This window comes from Equus quagga, chromosome 1, assembly GCF_021613505.1.
Source record: "Equus quagga isolate Etosha38 chromosome 1, UCLA_HA_Equagga_1.0, whole genome shotgun sequence".
Lineage (NCBI taxonomy): Eukaryota > Metazoa > Chordata > Mammalia > Perissodactyla > Equidae > Equus > Equus quagga.
Window position 1 is genome coordinate 84,451,292 of NC_060267.1, and position 23,318 is coordinate 84,474,609.

Genomic DNA, 23,318 nt, shown 5'->3' on the forward strand with positions numbered 1-23,318 from the left:
CCTGAGAGAGGACCATACTGCATATCGCTAGCCCAGGAAAGATCAAAATTCAAAATTCAAAGCATGGTTTCTACTGAATGTATATTGCTTTCGCACCACATAAAATTGAAAAATCATAAGCTGGGGACCATCTGTATTTGTAAAATACCCAACTGGAAATCATCTAAATGACTAACAACAGTAAAATAGATGAATTGTGGTATATCTATGAGTGGAATATTAGCAGCAATGAGAATAAATGAAACATTGCTATATGCTTCCTGTCCACTCCCTGTCCTACCCTGCCCGACCCCACCCCAATGATTTGGAGTGTCTATCTCAGTGATCCACATCTGTGTCACCATGATGTCAGCCATGTGTGTGGAGGGGGTAAGGGAATAACTTGTCTCTCGCGTTCCCAGGTCTTCAGATTAAGAAGAACAGTACAGAGGGAAGTGCATCTGAAGATATGCATTTTAACCTGGACCTCATTTGGATGACAAAATCCTGGACTTGACCCAATGCTGCAATGGGATGAGATTTTGAGTCTCTTGCAAGATGTGAGTCTATATTGAATGTGGGAAGAATGTACATAACTTGCGGCAAGAGTGCAAGCTGTGGTCAATTAAAGAGGCACAAAAATTCTTTGCTATTCTTCCTATGGAGCCATGGAGCTTAACTTCCTTCCCTTAGTCACTTCTCTGTTCTTATGACTTGTTTGACCTACAGAAGACAGTGAAAGTGAGATTCTAGGATTTCTAAAGCTAGGTGTTGGGAAGACCATGCAGCTTCCACTTTGACCTCTTAGAATGTTTGCTTTCAAAATGCTGCCTTTCAAAACCCTGCTGCCATCCTGTGAGCAGTCCAGGTGATATGGAAAGGCCAGGTATAGGGGCTCAGACCTAACAAACAAATGGAGAATACATGAGTTATTCAAAAATGGTACTCAAAAAACTACCTACGTGTGAAAAATTAAAATAAAAGGAAGATCCTTTTCTCTCGTCATACCACAACATAAACTGCAGGTAAATTAAAGATTTAGATATAGTATTTAAAATTTAGAAGAAATAATTAAATGGAATTTCCCTGATTTATGAAAAGGAAAGTATAAAAGTAATGTAAAAAAGTCACATGGCCAAACAGCTGTCGATTTTGACTGCAAAAGTAATTTTTTAAAACAATTATTCATAATGGGATGGCAAGGACAGAACAGAAACACCCAGAATAAAATGTTTTAATTTTGGTTTATTGTCTTTAATATCCATTCAAAAAGGCATGAACACTCCAATAAAAAAAAAGTACAAATATATCAACAGGATAATCTGAGAAATAATTTCCATGGTTAAAAATCAGCTGAAAAAAATATTCAATCTTACCAGTAAGCAAAGACATGCAAGTTAGAACAATTAGATTATTTTGCACCTATGAAATTGTTAATGATTAAAACCATCAAATATACTTGGACAAAGTATGGTGGTTAAGAGCATGGACTCTAGAGTCATGCAGATCTAGGTTGGAATTCCACCCACTCCATTTAGTAGTTATATGACCTTCATCAAGTCATTATCCTCAGTTTTCTCATCAGTAAAATGGCAATAATGACAGTTCCCACATCCTAAGTTTGTTGTGAGTATAACTTGAGATCCTGTAATGAAAGTGTTCAATAAGTACCAGCTAGTATTAATAAAAATATAGGAGATATTTTTAGCAGCTGCTGTGTATCAGACATTATGGCTGGTGTACTCTATATAGGCTATCGCATTTAATTGAGAGTTTAGGACTGAAGGGGACTGCTTCATATTAGGATTAATCTGCTTAGAGAAACACCAGCAGAAATACTCACATTATAATTTTGATTCTGACTTCTCCCTCAATCTAGTTTTACCTAGGGCATGGGAGAGACACTGAATTATCCAGTGCATAGGCAAGAGTTCCTAGGAGACCTGTTGGTCAGGCTGAAGGCTGCATCCTAGCAAGAGGCTTCAGAATCACACTCCTGAGACCCACATCTGAGAGCTTAACCCCTGGGAAAGAGATGCCCTCAGTTCCCCCAGGACTCTGCCAGAGCTGGCTGGAGAACAGGCTACACAATGACACTGATGTTGGCTGTAATGAGCTTTGGGGGATGGTATTCTAGGAGCCTTTAAAACCTCCAGGAAAGATTCCGGTCTTCCCAGGCCTAGGGAAGCTGAAAATGAGTCATACGTTCCAAGTGTTCCTAATGAACCTTGGACTCAATAGACCCCAACTGCACTGATTGAGTAGAAAAAAGGTCTCAGACATTTCCTTATTGTGAATTTTCCATCCAGAGGACAGAATTGGAGAATCTGAAGATGCCTGAAACTAATCCACACTCTGACAGGTAAGAATCTGGAAAGGGTAGGACAAACACACACACAAACACAGAAACACACACACACACCCCTCCCTTCCTAGCCCAATGACTAGGCAGAAGTTTTTAGGGTAGATGATCTGAGTGTCTGCCTAAGATCAGAAGCCTCTCTATGAACCAAAGAATAAATGGAGGAATAAATATTCACGAAAACTACTACGGTCACAGTTTCTACAAGGCCAACATGAAATGAGATTTTACACCAGTTTGCTCTGAATCCTAGCAGAGCAGAATAAAGCGGCTATTTTCAAGCCCAGAGAGAAAGAGCCTGATTCATTTCAACTTTCCTTTCTCTGATGAAGAGTAAATATCAGAGAGATACAGGACAAGTGCAGAGGTGAAGGCACAGGCTTTGTAGTAAGATACATCTGCATTTGAATGTCATTTACCAGCTATCTGATCTTGAGCATGTCAAATATCTCTGAGACTCTATTACTTTTTTTTTTTCTTTTTGAGGAAGATTAGCCCTGAGCTAACTGCTGCCAATCCTCCTCTTTTTGCTGAGGAAGCCTGGCCCTAAGCTAATATCCATGCCCATCTTCCTCTACTTTATATGTTGGACGCCTACCACAGCACGGCTTGCCAAGCGGTGCCATGTCCGCACCTGAGATCCAAACCAGCGAAGCCCGGACTGCCGAAGCGGAAGATGCACATTTAACTGCTGTGCCACTGGGCCAGCCCCCTCTGAGACTCTATTTCACCATTTGAAAAATTATGGAGGATAATACCTACTTCACACTATTGTGAAGAATAAAACACTATCATGAAGGTGCCTGGCACTTATAAACGTTCTACAAATAGGTACTGATCATGTTGATGTCCAAGAGACCAGGAGGACTGAAATCCCAGTTCCCAGAGTGAATACAGGTGGAAGGAGCAAGAGGAGAGTGGACAGGAACAAAAAAAGAGGGTGATGGAGGGACAGGGGTGGCCTCCTGTCCTGTTTGCAGAGGGGAAATTCTAACAGCAGATGGGGAGAATAGGACATCACAGACACTGACTGCCCTCAGTCAACACATCTTATGCCCCCCAGTTAGGGATGAGTACAGGTGCTGGAGCTGAATGGGTGAGGTCAAGTTCTAGGATTGGGGAGGCAAGAAGAGAGGAAGCTATCTTGTTCGTCAATATCATTTTCAGGCTCCATGCAGAAGGCTATCGTGTGTGTGTGTGTGTGTGTGTGTGTGTGTATTGTGTAGGGGCAGCGAGGGAGATCATGTATCTGCTTTTCCATTGGGAAGCATCAACGTCTTTTCCAATCTTGCCTTCAAGGATATGCTCAATTCTCACCTCATCCAACAGCCTACATTGACTTCTCTGGTCATACTCTTCTCTTTTCTCTGGACCCTATTACAGCATAGAAAGTACAATTTGCATTTGAATGTATATTATCTTGACTCTTTTCTAAATGTCCCATGGGTCTTGTCTTATATCCTCAATGAGATCCAGAGATTCTCACTGGCAGGGTCCATTTATTCTCCTTTTTTCCCCAGCATATTTCTAGCTACACAGAGACATCTGTGAATTGATTAAATAATTTAATACTGACTCTTTAAAGGATTTTATCTGCACGGATAACAAGAACCACAGGGATGGGGAAACCAAGCAGAGTGAACCAAACTGCTATTTCAGACTTCCTCCTTCTAGGACTCTCTGAGAGGCCAGAGGAACAGCCACTCCTATTTGGCATCTTCCTGGGCATGTACCTGGTCACCATGATGGGGAACCTGCTCATCATCCTGGCCATCATCTCTGACCCACACCTCCATACCCCCATGTACTTTTTTCTGGCCAACCTATCGTTAACTGATGCCTGTTTCACTTCTGCCTCAATCCCCAAAATGCTGGCCAACATTCATACCCAGAGCCAGACCATCTCCTATTCTGGGTGCCTTGCACAGCTATATTTCCTCCTAATGTTTGGTGGCCTTGACAACTGCCTTCTTGCAGTGATGGCATATGACCGCTATGTGGCCATCTGCCAGCCACTCCATTACAGCACAGCTATGAGTCCCCAGATCTGCGCACTAATGTTGGGCATCTGCTGGGTGCTAACCAACTGTCCTGCCCTGGTGCACACATTGTTGCTGACCCGTGTGGCCTTCTGTGCTCACAAGGCCATCCCCCACTTCTACTGCGATCCCAGTGCTCTACTGAAGCTTGCCTGCTCAGATACCCGTGTTAATGAGCTGATGATCATCACCATGGGTCTGATGTTCCTCACGGCTCCCCTCACGCTGATCATCCTCTCCTATGTCCGCATTTCCTGGGCTGTGTTTGGCATCTCATCTCCCGGAGGGCGGTGGAAGGCCTTCTCCACCTGCAGTTCTCACCTCACCATGGTCCTGTTCTTCTATGGGTCTCTTATGGGTGTGTATTTACTTCCTCCAACAACTCACTCTGCAGAGAGGGAAAGTAGGGCTGCCGTTCTCTATATGGTGATTATTCCCATGCTAAACCCATTTATCTATAGCTTGAGGAACAGAGACATGAAGGAGGCTTTGGATAAACTATTTGGAGGTGGGAAAATCTTCTTCTTACCATGATGGTGATGCCTGATCCTGGCTCCCGATCAGCCTCTGCTCGCCACCAATTCAATGATTCCACCACTCTCAGATTGATTTTACAGGAAGGTTCTCAGGTAACTCTGAGTTACGGATGTAACAAAAAAGATATTTCCACTCCTTTAGTTGACTGTGGAATGAGATGTTCTGCCTCAGTCTCTCTCCTGATCCCAGTGAAGCAACCATTCCTAAGAGCAGGACACCATTCCTCCCTCCTCGTCTCTAAAGCCAGTATAGTACCCAGAGTGGGCTAAGGTATGTGATGGCCCAAGTAAGTCTGCCCTTGAGGGCCATGGTTTGAGGTGAAGGGATGAGAATACAAACATTTATTCATCATCTACTATGTTCCTCATTGTTCTCCACATAAGTTCTTTGCGACAGAATTGTGAAACAATGACTCAGAATGTGAAATAACTTCCTCAAACCAACTAAATACAATTACAATACTCACCCTCTTTCTACTATACCACGTTGTGGAGATCACAACAAATATTGAATAATTATAATAGGAGATAAAGAATTAAGTGAATATATATTTATAGTATTTCCTTAATATTGTGTTTCTTTTTCTTGAAAGCACTGCTCTCTGTTATTGTAATAGATAGGTGAAACAGAGCCAATATTTATGTGTGCGTACTGTGTGCCAATTTTCTACTAAGCACACAATTCATTCTCTGGGTTCTTTCATAAAATATTCCCAAAAATACAGATGATAAATCAAGTGTGCTGGAAGTTTGAGGGACATAATTTGATGAAAAATAGTCCAGTGAAAACTGGTGTTTTAAGAAGTCACAAAGCTTGACAGTGGTTACCTTTTTGCAACGGGTTTACAGGTTATTATTATTGCTTTTATTTCTACATGTTTCAAAACATATAGATATTTTTAGAACCAAGAAATGAGATTTGGGGGTTTGCACAAAAAATGTTCCAATAATTAGAAAGTCACCCCAAAGAGATAAGGAAGCATCTAAACAGAGCTCTCTGAAGTCTCAAGAGCAAGTTCATCCTGGACCAAGTTTTTTTTAAAAAGATGGTATGACTTTTGGATGTATTGTACATTAGATCTTGTTTATAGAGGAAGAATATTCTAAAGGAAGAAGATCATATCTGTATGCATTCCCTTTTGGCCATCCTCCCTTCCACCCACTGTCCCTTCTCCTTGGTGAAAGAGGTGGGAATAAGGAGACACCTGGAGAAAGCAGACTAGACCATCCTGGCTTTGAATTAGTTTACTCAATCCTGACCACAGCAATCTACTACTGCAATTTCTAGTACCAAAGCAAAGATCAGAAGAATCAAGTTCTGTGTTTGTCAATAATATCCCTCTTTTTTTCTGAACTAATTTCTTACGTCTAAAATTCCCACCATTGGTGTCCAGTCACCCAGGTACGCCATGCCCTGTGAATAGACTATCCTAGTGATCCCAGTCAAAATTCCCATTCCTGGAGCACTCAAGCAAATATGATTATATCCCTTAAAAGACATGCACTCAACTTGTGAATAAGGTTCATTCTTCCACAGGACCATTTGCACTTTCAATGATGAATTTTATAAATCAAATGAATTTCAAATGGATAGGATATTTCCAGAGATATTTCTAAGTCCAGAAAATTTTAGGTGCAGGAATATAGCACCGTTATACCTCATCCATTTCTCCTTTTATCCTGTCCTCAGCCACCTCTACCCCTCATAAGACTCAGAAAATAAAGGGGATATTGTTCAGGCAGAGTAAATGAGTTGGAAAAGAAGAGTATATATACTCTATGCGGACTCCACAATTTAAAAAGTGACTGTTGTTTCACTCTTCCGGAAGGTATATGTGCTTCATTTGACATTTTGAATCTATAATCAAACTTAAATTTGTTTTCATTAGGAAAAGTATTTCTTTTGTAAATGGAAATTTAGAGACTTTACGTGGTACCTAAGTATCCCACTATATGCTGTGGGATGTAGATAGCTAATTACAACTAATAAAATTCTGAAAGTGGAAATAGTCCTTTACATAGTACAGAATCACAATGTAAAGACTTTCGGAAATAACAACATCCCAAATTTATGTTTTAAAATACTGTTAGATATTGTAATTGGGTTTTTAAATGACAATAATTGATGCTGTATGGAGGCAGGAAAGGGACACACTCTCAAATGCTACAGGTAGTGGGAATATAAATTGACATAGATTTCCAGGAATTATGTTGATAATATATATTATGAGCACTAAAAAGATTTGTACCCTATGACTTACTCATTCACTTCCAGGAGTTTGATCAAGTAAATACTAAAATAATATTGTCGGGACCAGCCTGGTGGCACAGTGGTAAGTTCACGTGCTCCACTTTGGTGGCCCAGAGTTTACTGGTTTGGATCTCTGGTGTAGACCTACAAACCACCTATCAAGCCATGCTTTGACAGGCATCCCACATATAAAGTAGAGGAAGATGGGCGTGGATGTTAGTTCAGGGCCAATTTTCCTCAGCTAAAAAAAAAAAGAAAAAAAGAGGAAGATTTGTGGCGGATGTTAGCTCAGGGCTAATCTTCCTCAAAAAATATATATATTGTCAAGAATTTATGTATAATGGTACTATTCATAAGAGAAACAGAAACTACCCAAATGTTAGTCATTGGGGCTTTGTTAATTAAATTGTGTTATGTTGATATCTTGGACTATTGTATGAGTCTTCCAGTTATTTGATAATGCACTTTTAACACAGAATAATCTTAATATGAAATTCATTATTACTTAATTTACTATGAATTTATTATGCATATCACTTGGCTAAAAATGTTTGAATAAATACACCAAAATATTAAGAGTGGCCATCTCGGAGACAGTGGAATTATGCATGATCATTGTTTTCTTTCTTCAACATCCATTTTTAACTTGTATTTTTCACATTCTCTGCAATGAAACATTGCTTTGATAATCACAAATTTAAACATATTTTAAAATTTTTATCAACTTATTTTAGCCAATACCTATACTTTGGTTATCTGGAGTTTGCTCTAGAGATAAAATCAATCTTTCTCTTCTTCAAGAGACAATTGATAGAAAATTCCATGCTGTCAACAAACAGATGCTAGATGAAGTTATTATATATCCTGCTACAAGGGTGAGAGGCAGAAGACTTCTAAAGAAAATTGTTTTTAAAAAATAAAAGTAATTCTTTCTCTGTATTAGAAATCAGCTGTGATATTTTCATTTGGGGCTGATGGAGTTTTCTGTCTATCCACATGAGCACAAGGGGCCTGGTGTTACAATTATTCCAGGATTAAGTCTACATTTCATTATCTATTGTGTTAATCAAGGTTCTTCGTAAGGGAAAAGAAACGACTGGTGGTATTTTAAGTAGAAGTAAAGTTAATTCAGGGAATTGGGTGCTTACAAAGTCATTGAAAGTGTTATAGAATCACAGGCTCTAAGATGAGTTCCCCAAAATAACCTTAAGAACAATAATAGTCTTACCCACTTGGAGTACTTCTATCTTGTGCAGTCAGGAAGGAAGAGAATCAGAAGATTGCGATTGGAGATATTGAATTCAAGAGCATGTCAGCGCTGCTGCAACCCAAGTATCAGAAATTAACATCAAAACTACCTCTTGATTCCCACTAACATGATGACTGGCCACAGAAAAGTGGGCTCTAGCTGCCAATGCCAGTGCAACTGCCTCTTGGCATCTATCTACCTACTGACTGGATACTGAAATTCTACTGCAGAAAAAATGCTTCATGAATACACCTGACAGTATAAAAGGCCAAAACAAAACAAAACAGGATGCCCTCTACCTTATTTCAATATTTCAAATTTCACTCAAGCCCATCTGTTCAATAGAACCTAATTCACATCCAGGACCTGAAACTGCAAAGGAGTCTGGGAAAAGTATCCCTTTCTTCTTTCCAGCTTTTGAAATATAGAAAAGTACACTAGCACAAGGTCAGAATGGATGCAGAGTGCCAACTGATTATTCTCAAACATTTACTAATAAAACCACTGAAAAATTGCTTTTCTCTTTCCTTAACTTGATATGTCTGATCTACAGTCATTTAATTTCATATGGTCAAGGCAGAGGAACACCAGTGTGAAGATATTTAGTTCAGTCTGGATCTTTCAGGACATACGGATTGATGCTGAAGATCATAAAATGCCAAGAGCACTCAAGGAACACATGAGAAAGGAATGACCAGAAAAAGGGTAAAGGTTTCAATGATCAAGCTAATGGCCATGCTCTAAGTGCTGATAATATGTACATGAAAAGATGCTCGATATCCATTAGTCATTAGGGAAATGCAAATCAAAACCACAAAAAGATATCACTCCACATCCACTAAGATGACTAAAATAAAAAAGACAGAAAAGAACAAGTGCTGGTGAGAATGTGGAAAAATTGGAACCCTAATACATTGCTGACGGGAATGTGAAATTCTGTAGGTACTCTGGACAACAGTTTTCAGTTTCTCCAAAATTAAACATAGATTTGCCATCTGACACAGAAATCCTACTCTTACACACATATCCTAAATAACTGAAAACATATATCCACACAAAAACTTGCACATTCATTTTCATATCAGCACTATTTACAATATCCAAAAAGGGGAAACAACTCAAATGTCCATCAACCGATGAACGGACAAATAAAATGCAGTACATCCATACAATAAAATACTATTCAGCAATATAAAGGAATGAAGTACTTATACTTGCTATGATATGGATAGATCTGGAAAATATTAAGCAAAATTAAAGTCAGTCAAAAAGGATCTCATATTATACTATTCCATTTATATGAAATTTACAGAATAGGAAAATCCATAGAAGGAGTAGGTAGATTGGTGGTTTCCAAGGGCTGGGAGCAAAGGAGAATAAGGATTGAGTGCTAGTGGGTACTAAGTCACTTTTTGAGTTATGAAACATTTTAAAATCAGATAGTGGTGAGGAGTGTACAAGTCTGTGAATTTACTAGAATTTACTAAAATTCACTGAATATACACTGAAATTATACTGAATTTTATGATATGTAAATTATATCAGTAAAGCTACTGTTTTAAAAACTATGAAAAACAGTGATCCCCAAGAGGGTGGAAACAAATGGATGATCTCTGATTTCCAACCCTTCTGTCTGGAGAGTATTTCCAGACTGCAGTGTCGAGAGGAAAACGCAAAGAGCTCAGCAACCTCTTTTAGTTAAGGAGACGATGTGTGGAGATCAGGGAAGCCAAGATAATTATAATTCTTGGGAGAAGACTAGAAAGAAGGGAATTGTACAGAGAGAAATATCAAATATCTGCAGATGGGCTTCCTTGGGCCTTTGAGTGGGACGGGATGTGAACATGTGTGTAACTAAACTACCTGAGGCTGAAGAAAAACATCACTGGAAAGGGCTGAGTGGATCATTCACTGGAGCTCATAGAAGACTCAGGATATTTTGTGATTCCAGCAACCAGAGTGGACAGAAACCTTGTACTGCATGTGTAAATGGGTATTCCCACAGTAGTGGAGTTAAACTATGCCCTGGCGGAAGGTTGCTCCAGAAGTTTCCTAACAAAGCTTAAGAGTAAGCCTTGGTAAGATCAAGTATATTCCAAAAAACATGCATCTAAGAACAAAGGCCAACAATATTTAAAGGAGTAAAAATAAACTTAAAATCTAAAAATCTAAAATTTAGTGTCTGATATTCAATAAAAAATACTAGGTATACAAAGAAGCAGGCAAATATTAGTCATTAGCAAGGGAAAAATCAATCAGTGGAAACAGACATGGAAATTACAAGACAAAGAAAATCAGAAGACAAGAGCATGGAAAGAGTCTTGTAAATATATTCTATATATTCAAATGGTAGAGGACAACATAAATATCCTGAGGAGAAAAATATACAATATAAAAAACACAAAATGAACTTTTGTCATTGAAAATATATATATATATACAAAATGAAAAATACACTTGATGGATTTACCAGAAAGTTAAACAACACAAAAGAAAAGATTCATGAATTTGAACATACATGGAAACTACCTATTAGTTTTCTAGGACTATCATAACAAAATACCACACACTGGGTGGCTTAAAAACATAAATTTATTCTCACATTTCTTAAGGCTGAAAGTCCAAGATCAAAGGTGTCAGCAGAGTTGATTCCCTTTGAAGTTTCTGACAGAGAATCTCTTTCATACCACTCTCCTAGTGATATTGAACCTGAAGTGAATTCACTCACCTGTTGCACAGCAAGCCAATCTCTGACACCGGGTGTAGTGGAAGAAAGTAGGAATTTTATTATTGCACAGCACTGAGCAAGGAGAGAAGGCAGCTAACGCTGAAATCCCAAACTCCCTGAAAAGCTAAAAGGAAGGGTTTTTATTTGGGGTTTTAGGTAGGGGAAAGGGGAGCACATGGCCCTGCTGGTCAGAGCTTTCCCACCAGTCTGCGTTTGGCCTTGAGACTACTTGCAGAGAGGAGGAAGCCTGTGACCTTGCTGGTCGGCAGCTTTTCTACCAGCCTGTATCTCTTTGCAGGGAGGAGATAATGAATCCAGGTGCTTGTTCTTGGCAGTGTCTGTCTCCGTGGATGATAGCGGATTCTGGAGCCAGGAAGCCAGGGAGTAAGCAAGGAATGAGTGTTTTGATTTTAACCCCACATATGCTGGGTTTAATGTGGGGAAACTGATATCAGGGTCGGTATCACTAGGTTTTGGTGGTTTTCTGGCAATCTTCATCATTCCTTGGCTTGTAGAAGCATCACTCCAATCTCTGCCTTAATCTTCACATGGTGTTCTCCCTGTGTGTGTGTGTGTGTGTGTGTGTGCGTGTGTGTGTGTGTGTCTGTGTGTGTCTGTGTCCAAATTGCCCCGTTTCTTCAGGACACCAGTGGCATTGGGCTAGGAGCCTGCCCTATTCCAAAACGAATGGATTTAACCAATTACATCTGCAATGACTCTATTTCCAAGTAAGATCACTTTCTGAGGTACTAGGGTTAGAACTTCACCATATGATTTTAGGGAGGGGGACACAGTTCAACCCCATTACACTATCCAAAATGAAACACAGAAAATAGGTTAAGAAGAAAACCAAGCATCATTGACTTGTGAAACAATTTGTGGCCCAGAAGGAGAGGAGAGTGTAGAAAAATTATTTGAAGTAATACTGATTAAAGAAAACCGTACAAATTTTATGAATACTATAAGCTTCAAAATTTAAGAAGGTCAAAAAAATCCAAGCCAAAGCAACATAAAGGAAATCATATCAAAGTGTATCAAAATTGTTTATGAAAATGTTATAAAAACCAAAGTAAAAAAGATATGTATATATGGAGAAGCAAAGATAAAAATTCCATCAAAAACTATCCAAGAGAAAAGAAAATTGAATGTCATATTTAAAGTTATGAAAGACCAAAAAAGATCAACTTAGAATTATAAACCCAGGGAATATCTTTCAAAACTGAATTTCAACAAAGGAAAGACCAGAAAATTCACAACCATCACTAAACTAGCACTAAAGAAATGTAGAAGGAAGTTCTTAGAGCAGAAGGAAAAGAATAACAGATAGAAAATTGGTTCTTCTATGCAAAGAAATGAAGAATACTAGAAACGGAAAAAATACAACATTTTCACATTTTTAATCTATATTAAAGATAAGTGATTGTTTAAAGCAATAATAAATATGTAGTGAGATTTGTAACACGTGCAGAAGTAAAACCTTCGTGAAAACACAAAGGGTGTAGAAAAACAATAGAAACTTCTAAGAGTTTTATAATACATATTAAGAGGTAAAATCATGACTGAAATCAGACTAGAATAGGTTAAAGACATATATTGTAAACCATAGAGCAACACAATAACCAAACAAAGGACATATACCTAATAAGCCAATAATAGAGATAAAAAGAATAATACAAACTAAATTAATCTAAAAGAAGGCAGAAAAAGAGGGCAAAGAAAACAAAAAATCTCCCCCAAAATCTATTTGAACTAAGGGAGTTTAGCAAGGTAGCAGGACGCAGAATTAATGAACAAAAAACAAAAATCAATGGTATTGCTATATCCTAGTGATGAGCAACTGAGAATTAAAAATTTGAATATACAACTTATAACAGTATAAAAGCTAAGAAATACAAGCAGATAAATTTAACAAAATATGTACATTAAAAACTATAAAACATTCATGAGTGAAATTAAAGAGGAATTAAATAAAGAGATGTGCCTTGTACATGGTTTGGATGATCCACTATGATTACAGTGCCAGTTCTCCCCCAAATTGATCTACAGATTCAATGCAATCACAGTCAAAATGTCAGCAGACTACTTTTAAAAGCTAATTCTTGATTTTATATAGAAACGAAAAGGAATCAGAATAGCCAAAACAACTTAAAAATGAAAAACTGGCAGACTTACTTTACCTAATTTCAAAACATTATATAAATCCATAGCAATGAAGATAATTAATAATTGCATGAGAATAGGAATATAGATGAATGAAAAGAATGAATAATCCATAAGTAGATCAATACATATATAGTCAATAAATATTTTGCAATTGCACCAAGACGATTCAATATGCAAAAATATTATTTCAACAAATGACGCAAGCATGATTCACTATCAACATGTCTTAAATGAACATAGACTCTTATGCTGCACCACATACAAAACGTAACTTGAAATGGGTCAGATGTGAAGGAATTATAACTATAAAATTATTAGAATAAAACTTTGGACAAAATCTTGATAAACATGGAGTAGGCAAAAATCTCTTAAACAAGACGCTAAAGTCATGAACTTGTAGTTTATTTATAAAATTTATTCATTTATTTATTTTAAAGATTGGCACCTGAGCTAACATCTGTTGCCAATCTTCTTTTTCTTTTTTTTTTCCTCCTTCTTCTCTCCAAAGCCCCCTAGTACATAGTTGTATATTTTAGTTGTGAGTGCCTCTGGTTGTGCTATGTGGGACTCCACCTCACCATGGCCTTACAAATAGTGACATGCCCACACCCAGGATCCGAACCAGCGAAACCCTGGGCCGCCAAAGTGGAGCATGTGAACTTAACCACTCAGTTAAGGGGCCGGCCCAAAGAAAAATTTATAATTTGAACTTCACGAAAATAAAATATGTCTGCTCTTCAAAAGAGACTTTTAGTAAAATAAAAAAGCAAGCCTCAGATTGGCAGAAAATATTTGCAAAAAAAAATTCTAATAAAGACTTGAATCCAGAATATATACAGAAGACAAGCAATCCAAATATTTAAAAAGTATATGCAAAACATTTAAACAGATATTTCAGCAAAGAAGATATATAGCAAATCAGCATGTGTAAAGACACTCAACCTCATTAGTCATTAGATAAATGGAAATAAAAACCACAGTGAGATACCACAACAAACCTGCTATAATGGCTAAAATTCAAATGACTGACAATACCTACTAGTAGTGAGGATGTAAGGAATTGTAACTCCCACGCATTGTTGATAGTAATGCATAATGTAGAGCCACTTTGGAAAACAGCTGGTCAATTTCTCATAAAATTAAACGTACAATTGTCTTAGCCTTTCCAGTCAAAGGTATTTACCCGAGAGAAATAAAAACTTCATCATACAAATATTTGCACACATAGCTATACATTTATACATATATATGTGGCAAAGGTGATACTGCAAAGCAGTGAGGAAAGGATGGCCTTTTCAACAAATGGTGCTGGGGTAATTGAATATCTATAAGGAAGAAAGATGAATTATAACTCACACCATAAACAAAAATTACTTCCAGAAGGATTATAGATCTAAACATAAAAGGTAAAAAACAAAAGCTTTTTGGAAATAACATAGGAGAATATCTTTATATATTTGTTAAAACAAAACACAAAAAGTACTAATCATAAAGGAACAAATAGACAAATTGGACTACATTAAATTTACTGTCTGTTGTTCATGAAAATACATCATTTAGATAGTGAAAACGCAACTCATAGAGTAGAAGATTCTATCATCTATTTTCCACAAAGAAATCAAATCCACAGTATACAAAAGATTCTTCAAATCAAAAGAAAAAAGGGAGAAAATGCAATAGAAAAATAAGCAAAAGATTTGAATAGCTACTTCACAAAAGAAGATATCCAAATGAATAATAAACATATTATAAGGTGTTCAAATTCAGAAGTTAATATCAAAGAAATGCAAATTAAAATCACCATAAGATACTATTACACATCTAACAGCGTGCCTAAAATTTAAAAGACTAACAATCTGAGTCTTGCTGAGGATGTGGAGCAACTAAAATCCTCTTATGCTACAAATGGGGGTTTATATTAGTATAAAACCTCTGGAGTGCCATTGGGTAGGATCTGTTGTCGTCTTCCCCATGACCCAGCATTTCCAAAGAAGTGCACACATGCGCTTATCAAAAGATATTTACAAGGGGGCCAGCCCGGTGGTGCAATGGTTAAGTTTGCATGTTCCACTTCGGCGGCCTGGAGTTCGCTGGTTGGTATCCCAGGTGTGGACATGGCACTGCTTGGCAAGCCACGCTGTGGCAGTCCTCCCACGTATAAAGTAGAGGAAGATGGGCCTGGATGTTAGCTCAGGGCTAGTCTTCCTCAGCAAAAAGAGGAGGATTGGCAGCAGATGTTAGCTCAGGGCTAATCTTCCTCAAAAAAAAAAAAGATATTTACAAGAATATCCACAGCAACTCTATTCATAATACTGTAAAACAGGAAAAAAACCTAAATGCCCATTTACTTTATAATGGATTAAAAATTGTGGAATGGGGTCGGCATAGCAGTTAAGTTCACGTGCTCCACTTCGACAGCCCGGGGTTCGCTGGTTCAGATCCCAGGTGCGGACCAATGCACTGCTTATAAAGCCATACTGTGGCAGGTGTCCCACATGTAAAATAGAAGAAGATGGGCATGGATGTTAGCTCAGGGCTAATCATCCTCAAAAAAACAATTCTGGTGTATTTATAGAATGGAACTCTAAACAGAAAGAGAATAGATAAACCAAATACACAGTGAACACTGATGAATCTCACAAACAAAATGGTAAGCAAATATATCAGATAAAACTGATAAATTGGTCTAAATTAAATTTAAGAACTTCTGTTCCACAAAAGACACCCTAGTTGCACTTGGTGAGGATAATAACACAGAGAAGAGTTAGAATATTGGCCAAGATACTTTGGGCTAAGACAATGTCAAGTTCAGATGAAGAAATAGATGCCTCATCTCTGCTGTCTCCATCTGAACCTGTTACCCAAGTTCCTCTTTGTGAGTCACAGATGGAAGTGAATAGAGGAACAGTAGCGAGCCCAGAGCAGCGCCTCCCAAATTGATGGACAAGGGAACATTGTCTGAGAGTCTGCAAGTAGAACAGGAATCCCACTTGAAAACAGCACTGCTCCTCCTCTCTTTAGGGATTCAGACAATTAGTCTCTGTTCCCACTAGTGAGAACACTGGGGCCTCCAAACCTGGTAAATATTCCCAGCATGAGGCCCCTGAGGCTGCCTCAGTTTCATTTATTTTGACTCCAGAAATCCACTCCACAGTTGCCTACAACACTAGAATTCATTTCCATTCCTTAAGGGAAAGATGCCAAGTCTCCACACAGAGCTGCGATGTGAATTTGCTGTCGTCCAAGGGGAAAGTGTTAAGGCTGCAGAACCCCATGTCTCCATAACATCTGAGACTGGTTAAGATCTGGTGCATAAAAGCTGAATCAGGTAGGCCCGGGTTAAAGTCTGGGCTTGACTACTTACCAGCTGTCTCATTTGGAATAAATTACTTCATCTCTTCATACCTCAGTCTCTTATCTGAAAAATAGAGAGTTCATCTTATAAGACAGTGAAAATACAGTGAGATAAGACAAGTAAAGCACTTTTAGCACAGTGCCTGGCAGGATGTCAACGGTCAATACTTGTTAATTCTTCTCACTATTGTTGTTACCATCGTTGAGATGTTTGTAATTTATCCATAGGTAATAGATGACAGAGGAAGCAGGGACACAAAGTCTGTCTTATCTGAGAGTCGGCCCTCTTGAGCACTAAGTCATTCCACCATTTGTTATGGGGGGGAAAAAGACTGAAGAGAATGAAATTACACTGGAAAATCAGGCGGTAGCTACTCTCTCTTTCTGGAACGCCACACCTCTTGGCTGCTCTTTTCTCCAAGTTTGTTCCACTTCCAGTTCTCTCCGCAGATATATCTTAGATTCCGTTCCTCTTAACAAAGGTTTACACAGGGCTCTGGTGCCCAGGATGCTGCCTCTTTTCCTAACTTTACAGGAACTTTAATTTCTACAATGAACTTATATCTTCAGAACCCAAAACAAACTGGCTAAATTCTCTATATCACTAACTCCAAGTAGTGAAAACACAGCTCAATTGACTCAGTTTGATTCAGCTGCCTCCCTGATTAAATCACCTGTGGCCAGAGAGCTCAGGTTATACTTTATGCAACTCTTGCTCACAATTCTCTAGCCACACTGGTCTTCCCGCACCAGCCAGGCCCTTTATGACCTTGGAACCTTCACGTATGCTGGAAAGTTTATATCCTTACTCTTCTTTCTTTCTACTCTGGATATAGCTAATTACTACTGCAGGTCCCAAATTATGTTTAACCTTCCCAAAGAAGTTTTCCCGGAACTCTAATCTAAAGTAGGCCGTCCAACGAAATTCTCTCAGTCATACTACCATACCTCTCTTTTTCAATACTAATCAGAGTTTCTGACTATATATTTACTTGCTTGACTGTTTATTGTCAGTCTCCCCAATTAAGCACAGGAACTATGCCTATTTTGATTAAGCTTAAATATCCAGTGCCCATAGGCATTCCCGGCATAAGGTAGGCAATCAATCAGTATTTGAATAGATGAAAAATTATAAACATGGCTCCTATACCCACTGCGGAGGCTTCTAGAGGATGGGTCTACTCCACATGGTTACATTTCCAAAGTAGTTGATAATATATCTATAGTACGCATGAGAAAATTAAGGTTTGCTTGCCTTCGGAGGTGGAATTGTGTGATGGACTAACTTCCAGGTTTAGTAGAAGACAGATCTTGGTTTGAATATTGACTTGTCTTCTTATTGGCTGTGTGATCTTAGGCTGGTCAGTTTGCCTCTCTGAGCTCCCTGTTTTCTTACTTGAAAATGTAAGGTAAATATACTTAACATATACGTTGTATGGATTAAATGATAGAAGTCATTGGCACAGAGTAAACACATTATAAATGATTTTTGTGTCTACAGCCCTGTAAATGGTCCTGGAGCTTTTGCCTTTTCCTTTCTCTCCTTTTCTGAGAATAACTCAGAGTTATCCATATCTATGACACCCTCCTTTTAGTCTTCTTCTGCATCCAACACGTTCCAGGGATTCTGCCATTTGAAAAATATTGTAGAGATCATTTCTCTGATTCTTTTCTTTATGTCATTTTTAATTGGCCCCTATTGATGAAGGAAATCATCTTAATTCTTTTCTGTTTACTTCAGAGAGTTTTTCTATTTGTACCTCTAAGGGTGCAGCTGGAGGAGCGAAGGGCCTTTTACTATAGAGCCCAGATCCACCACTTGTGGTTCCCTGGGCAATTCACTCAACTCTCTAACATAGCCCCAACCCACCCACTTCACTCTGTCTCCCTGCCCTGGTCCCATATGTGTTTCCTTACTGGCCTCTCTGTTTGCACTCTGGCCGCTACAATCCTTCTGTCCATAGTACTAGAATGATCTTTCCATACCACAGATCATGGCCATCCGCTGCTTAATCACCCACCTGTGCCCACAGGTGTCTGAATTGTACTGAGAATCTGCACTTCAGATTCTCAGGCTGTATACAACCTGTTCCTACCCCCCTGCTTTGCTCACTGCACTTGAGCCACACTTGCCTTCTTTCTGTTTCTTCAAATACATATGCTCATCCCATGTTTGCACTTACTATTCCTTGCATATGAAATGCTCTTCTAGTCATTCTTCACTTGGCAGCTCTTCTTCTCCAATCCTCAATAATGAGTTCTTTGTTGACCACTCAATGTAAAGTAATATGCTAGTCGTTGCTATATTTTGTTTTAATTTTGGCACTTATTTTCTTGTTTATGTAAATGTTTATTTATTACATGACTCCTCTGAATAGAATATTATCTACATGACAGCAGGAACACTGTTGTATTTGTTACCATTGTTTCTCTGGTACCTAGAGCAGCAGCTAGGACATAATAAATACTCATTGAATGTAGAATGAATAAATAAGTTAGATCTGGGTGCCTCATCGGAAGTAGATTAGTAAAGAGGTTAAGATGACAGACTCTGAAGTCAGAATTGCTAGATTTAAACCTTACCTCTGTCTCTTTCTAGGAGACTCAGTTCTTTCATCAATAAAATGGGCATAATATCTATTTCATAAAGCTTTTTCAGGTTTCAGTGAGATAATGCACAGCTATTAATATTCTGATTCCATATTATTTTATGTCTTTGTGTCCATCTAGACAATATTAGAGCAAGAATAATTTTTGAAGCGTCATCTCAATTTTATTCCTTGGTTACACTAGCGACACGAAACCAGGAAACCACATGTTCAGTGCCTCTGAATTCCTCCTCCTGGGCCTGTCTGAGCAACAGGGAAAGCAGCCTCTCCTCTTCAGCATCTTCCTGAGTGTGTACTTGGTCACTGTGGTGGGTAATGTTGTCATCATCATGGCTATTGGCTCTGATCCACACCTCCACACCCCCATGTACTTCTTCCTGGCAAACTTTTCCCTCAACGACCTGTATTTACCATCTACCATGGTCTCCAGGGTGTTGGTGAACATCCAGGCCCACAGGCATACTATCACCTATGCTGGATGCCTGTCTCAGATCTACTTCTTCCTGTGGTTCATTGGTCTAGATGTTTTCCTCCTGGCGGCGATGGCATATGACCGGCTTGTGGCTATCTGCCACCCCCTTCTCTATACCTTGGTCATGAGTCCCAGATGCTCTATCCTGTTGCTGGTCATGTTGCTAATCCTTGCTCATTCATACTCTCTAATCCACACCATTCTGGCTCAGTTATCCTTCTGCACTGACAACATCATCCACCACTTCTTTTGTGAACCTCTCCCCATGTTAAAGCTCTCTTGCTCCAATACTAATGCCAACCGAAGTGTGCTGATATACTGGGGAGGGACATTAACCATCTTGAGCCCCTTGCTAATCATCATTTCTTATGTCCGCATTGTGGCTGCCATTGTGAGAATCCCATCAGCAATTGGGAAGTGGAAGGCCTTCTCGACCTGTGGGTCCCAGCTCTCGGCAGTTTGCTTGTTCTATGTGTCTGCTATTGGGGTGTACTTCATTTCCTCCACTGCTGATTCAGCCAGCAAGGACAGGATTGCAGCAGTGATGTATGCTGTGGTGACCCCCATGCTGAACCCCTCCATCTATAGCCTGAGAAACAAAGACATAAAGAGTGCCTTGGGGAGATTCCTGAGCAGAAGGGCACTACAATATCCATGAGGCCAAATACACCATTTTGGTCAGGGAAAATCAATTTATAGAGTTATCTTGATACCTACATCCAAATCCTGCATCTGCCTCTTGCTAGCTTTCCAACCTAGGGCAAATTAAATAACCACATTGAGCCACAATCTCCTCATTCATAAAAGGATGTAAAATAGTATCTATCATGTAGTGTTTCTGGGAGATTTAGAAGAAAAAAAATATACAATATGTAAAGTTATTTTTTCCCGGTCTTATGCTTAGATCTTCATTATCTTCAGCAATATTCAACATATGTCTCTGGGGAAAATATTTTCATCGTACAGAAGAGTAAACAAAGGCTCAAAAGATTAAATTACTTGCCTGAATATAAACAGCTAATAAGTGACATAGCCAGAATTTGAACCAAGATATGTGATTCCAAAATGCATACACTTAATGGTCACACTCTGCCTAAACTGACATGAAATCCACATATTCCTCTCAATTACTAGTTTTCTCTCTTTTCTTGGCTTCTTCACACTGTTCATGTACAGGGTTCTAACCAACAACTTCTCCCAATACTAACAATTTGAAGATAAAGCAAGGCAAATAAGAAACTAGAGGATGGAAGTGTGAACAGCCTCAGATGCTGATATCTCCCCAAGAGAGCGTGCGCTCTGCTTGAACATAAGTCTCTACTTAGATACTCTGAATGACTTATGAATCAAGCCACATGATCATAGAGAAGGATACTTGGACCACATTATTTGGGACTCTCATCAAATTTCTTTTACTGAATCATCGTTCTTCAGCACTATGCCAACAGTCTATGTTTAGATGTATTTTAAAATATAACTGTATCAATTTCATTATTGCATCTCCCCTAGGGATGGATGCTAAAGATATATCCTCGGAACCCACAGAGAGGATTTTTCAATAACTCACAGGAGAGGGACCTGACTCTGACATCAAGACTCATCACAAGTGTTGCCTTCTGAGTGAAGTCCTCCTGGATTCATCTATCCAGAGGGAATTATTAATTCACTCCTGTATGTGCCCACAGACTTTTGCAACCATCTCTATAAAACATTTGTCTCACTCTACTATAAATATCTGTTAATATTTATCTATTTTGGGGCCATATGTGTAGCTTCTTGAGGATAGAAAATGTCCTTAAATGCTGTAATTAAAGCAGTGTGATACTGGTGAATGAATAAACAAGTAAACAAGTGAACAGAAATAAAATTTAGTGTATCATAAAGATAAAACTTCAAATTGCTGGTACAAAGATACATTGTTTAATACATGTACTAGGACAACTGGGTAGCCGTCTGGCATATAGGTACTAGAAGAAAACATGGCAATTTCCTCTTAATTTCAACTTAGAGAATAACTTTCATTCAAAATCATGGAGCAATAAAAACTTGATAAATTTGACTATATAAAAATTTAAAACTTTTCATGGCAAAGCAACGCTGTAAACAAAGTAAAAGACAATTGACAAACTGAAAAAAGATATTTGAAATGCTTATCTCAAATAAAGACAAACAGCACTTTAGCCAAGAGACCAAAACAAACAACACCCGGTAATGAAACATACCAACCCTACTTACTTCCTGATATGATATAATAAGAAGGATACGATTTCACTTTTATGATAGGTCAAAATTGTATAATCTGAGTTCAACCATGAGGAAACACCTGACAACTCCAAACTGAGGGACATTCTACAAAATAGCTGTCCAGTACTCTTCATAAGCGTCGAGGTCATGAAAGACAGACAGAAAAACTAAACAAAATTAAAAGGAATTTCGTTAGTGAAATGCAATGTGTGATTCTAGACTGGATCCTGGCCTGAAAAAGGACATTACTGGGACAAGTGACAAAATTAGAATATCTCATTTTCTGTGAGTTCAGTTTGCTGTTAAACCACCTAACTATTTTTTGGTAACTGGTTACTGAGATATAATTCACAAGTCATACAATTCACCCATTTAAATTGTACAATTAAATGGTTTTAAATGTATTCGCAGAGCTATTGAATCTTGTGTCAATTTTGAATAGCTGTATTTTTCAAGGAATTTGTCAATTTCATTCACTTTGACATATTTGTTCACATAAGTTTATCATCACTTAGCTGTGATAATCTTTCTTTCCTTCCTGATAGAACTAATTTGCTTTCCCTCATTTTTCCTAAAGAGTCTAGTAGCTGTTTATTGATTTTGTTCATCTTTTCAAAGAATCAACTCTGATGATTACTTAATAGAATTTTATCAACACTGAACTCCTTGATTTTGATAATTACACCACAGTAATTGGGGGACCTGGCTATAAGGTATATGAGGATACTTTTAACTATTTTTGCAATATTTTGCAAATCTAAAATTATTTCATAATAAACAAATTTAGAAAACAAAAAAGCAAAAAGTCAGTAACAATAAAATATGTAGGAAAGTCATAAATATTTGAAAATTAACCATCACACTTCTAAAAACGTGTGTCAAAGAGTCAAAGAATAAATCACAAAGAAAATAATACAATATTTCGATTAACAAGATATTGAAAAGACATCGGGGGTGTCGGCCTGTGACCCAAAGGTTAAGTTTGTGTGCTCCTCTTCGGAGGCCAGGGTTTCACCAGTTCAGATCCTGGGCACGGACGTGGCACCACTCAACAAACCATGCTGAGGCAGAATCCCACCGCACAACCAGAGACACTCATAACTTGACTATAGAACTATGTATCAGGGGGCCTTGGGGAGAAGAAGAAAACAAAGAAAATTGGCAACAGATATTAGCTCAGGTGCCAATCTTTAAAAAAAAAGAAAAGACAACGTATCAAAGTTGACGAGCTTCAGTTAAAGCAATGCTTAAAGGATAATTTACCTTTGAATATTTACATTGAAAGAGAAAAAAAAATCAAGTACATGACATAAGGTTTTGTCTTAGGAAGCT

General features: G+C 38.2%; 2 protein-coding genes across 2 annotated transcripts; both read left to right on the plus strand.

Moving 5' to 3' along the window:
• The first annotated feature begins 3,960 nt into the window (after positions 1-3,960).
• Positions 3,961-4,914, plus strand: LOC124231036 (olfactory receptor 1N2). The gene has a single exon (XM_046647679.1). The coding sequence runs from the start codon at positions 3,961-3,963 to the stop codon at positions 4,912-4,914; it is 954 nt and encodes a 317-aa protein (XP_046503635.1).
• LOC124248226 (olfactory receptor 1N1-like) lies at positions 4,914-20,400 on the plus strand. Its single transcript, XM_046678109.1, has 3 exons — positions 4,914-5,009; positions 11,787-11,872; positions 19,455-20,400. The coding sequence occupies exons 1-3, from the start codon at positions 4,914-4,916 to the stop codon at positions 20,398-20,400; spliced, it is 1,128 nt and encodes a 375-aa protein (XP_046534065.1).
• Positions 20,401-23,318: the final 2,918 nt, after the last annotated feature.

Coding starts and splice junctions, on each gene's coding strand:
- LOC124231036 (XM_046647679.1), top strand. CDS start 3,961: ATGGGGAAACCAAGCAGAGTGAACCAAACTGCTATTTCAGACTTCCTC.
- LOC124248226 (XM_046678109.1), top strand. CDS start 4,914: ATGGTGATGCCTGATCCTGGCTCCCGATCAGCCTCTGCTCGCCACCAA. Junction 5,010..11,786: donor TTTTACAGGAAGGTTCTCAG/GTAACTCTGAGT, acceptor CCGTTTCTTCAG/GACACCAGTGGCATTGGGCT. Junction 11,873..19,454: donor TGCAATGACTCTATTTCCAA/GTAAGATCACTT, acceptor TGGTTACACTAG/CGACACGAAACCAGGAAACC.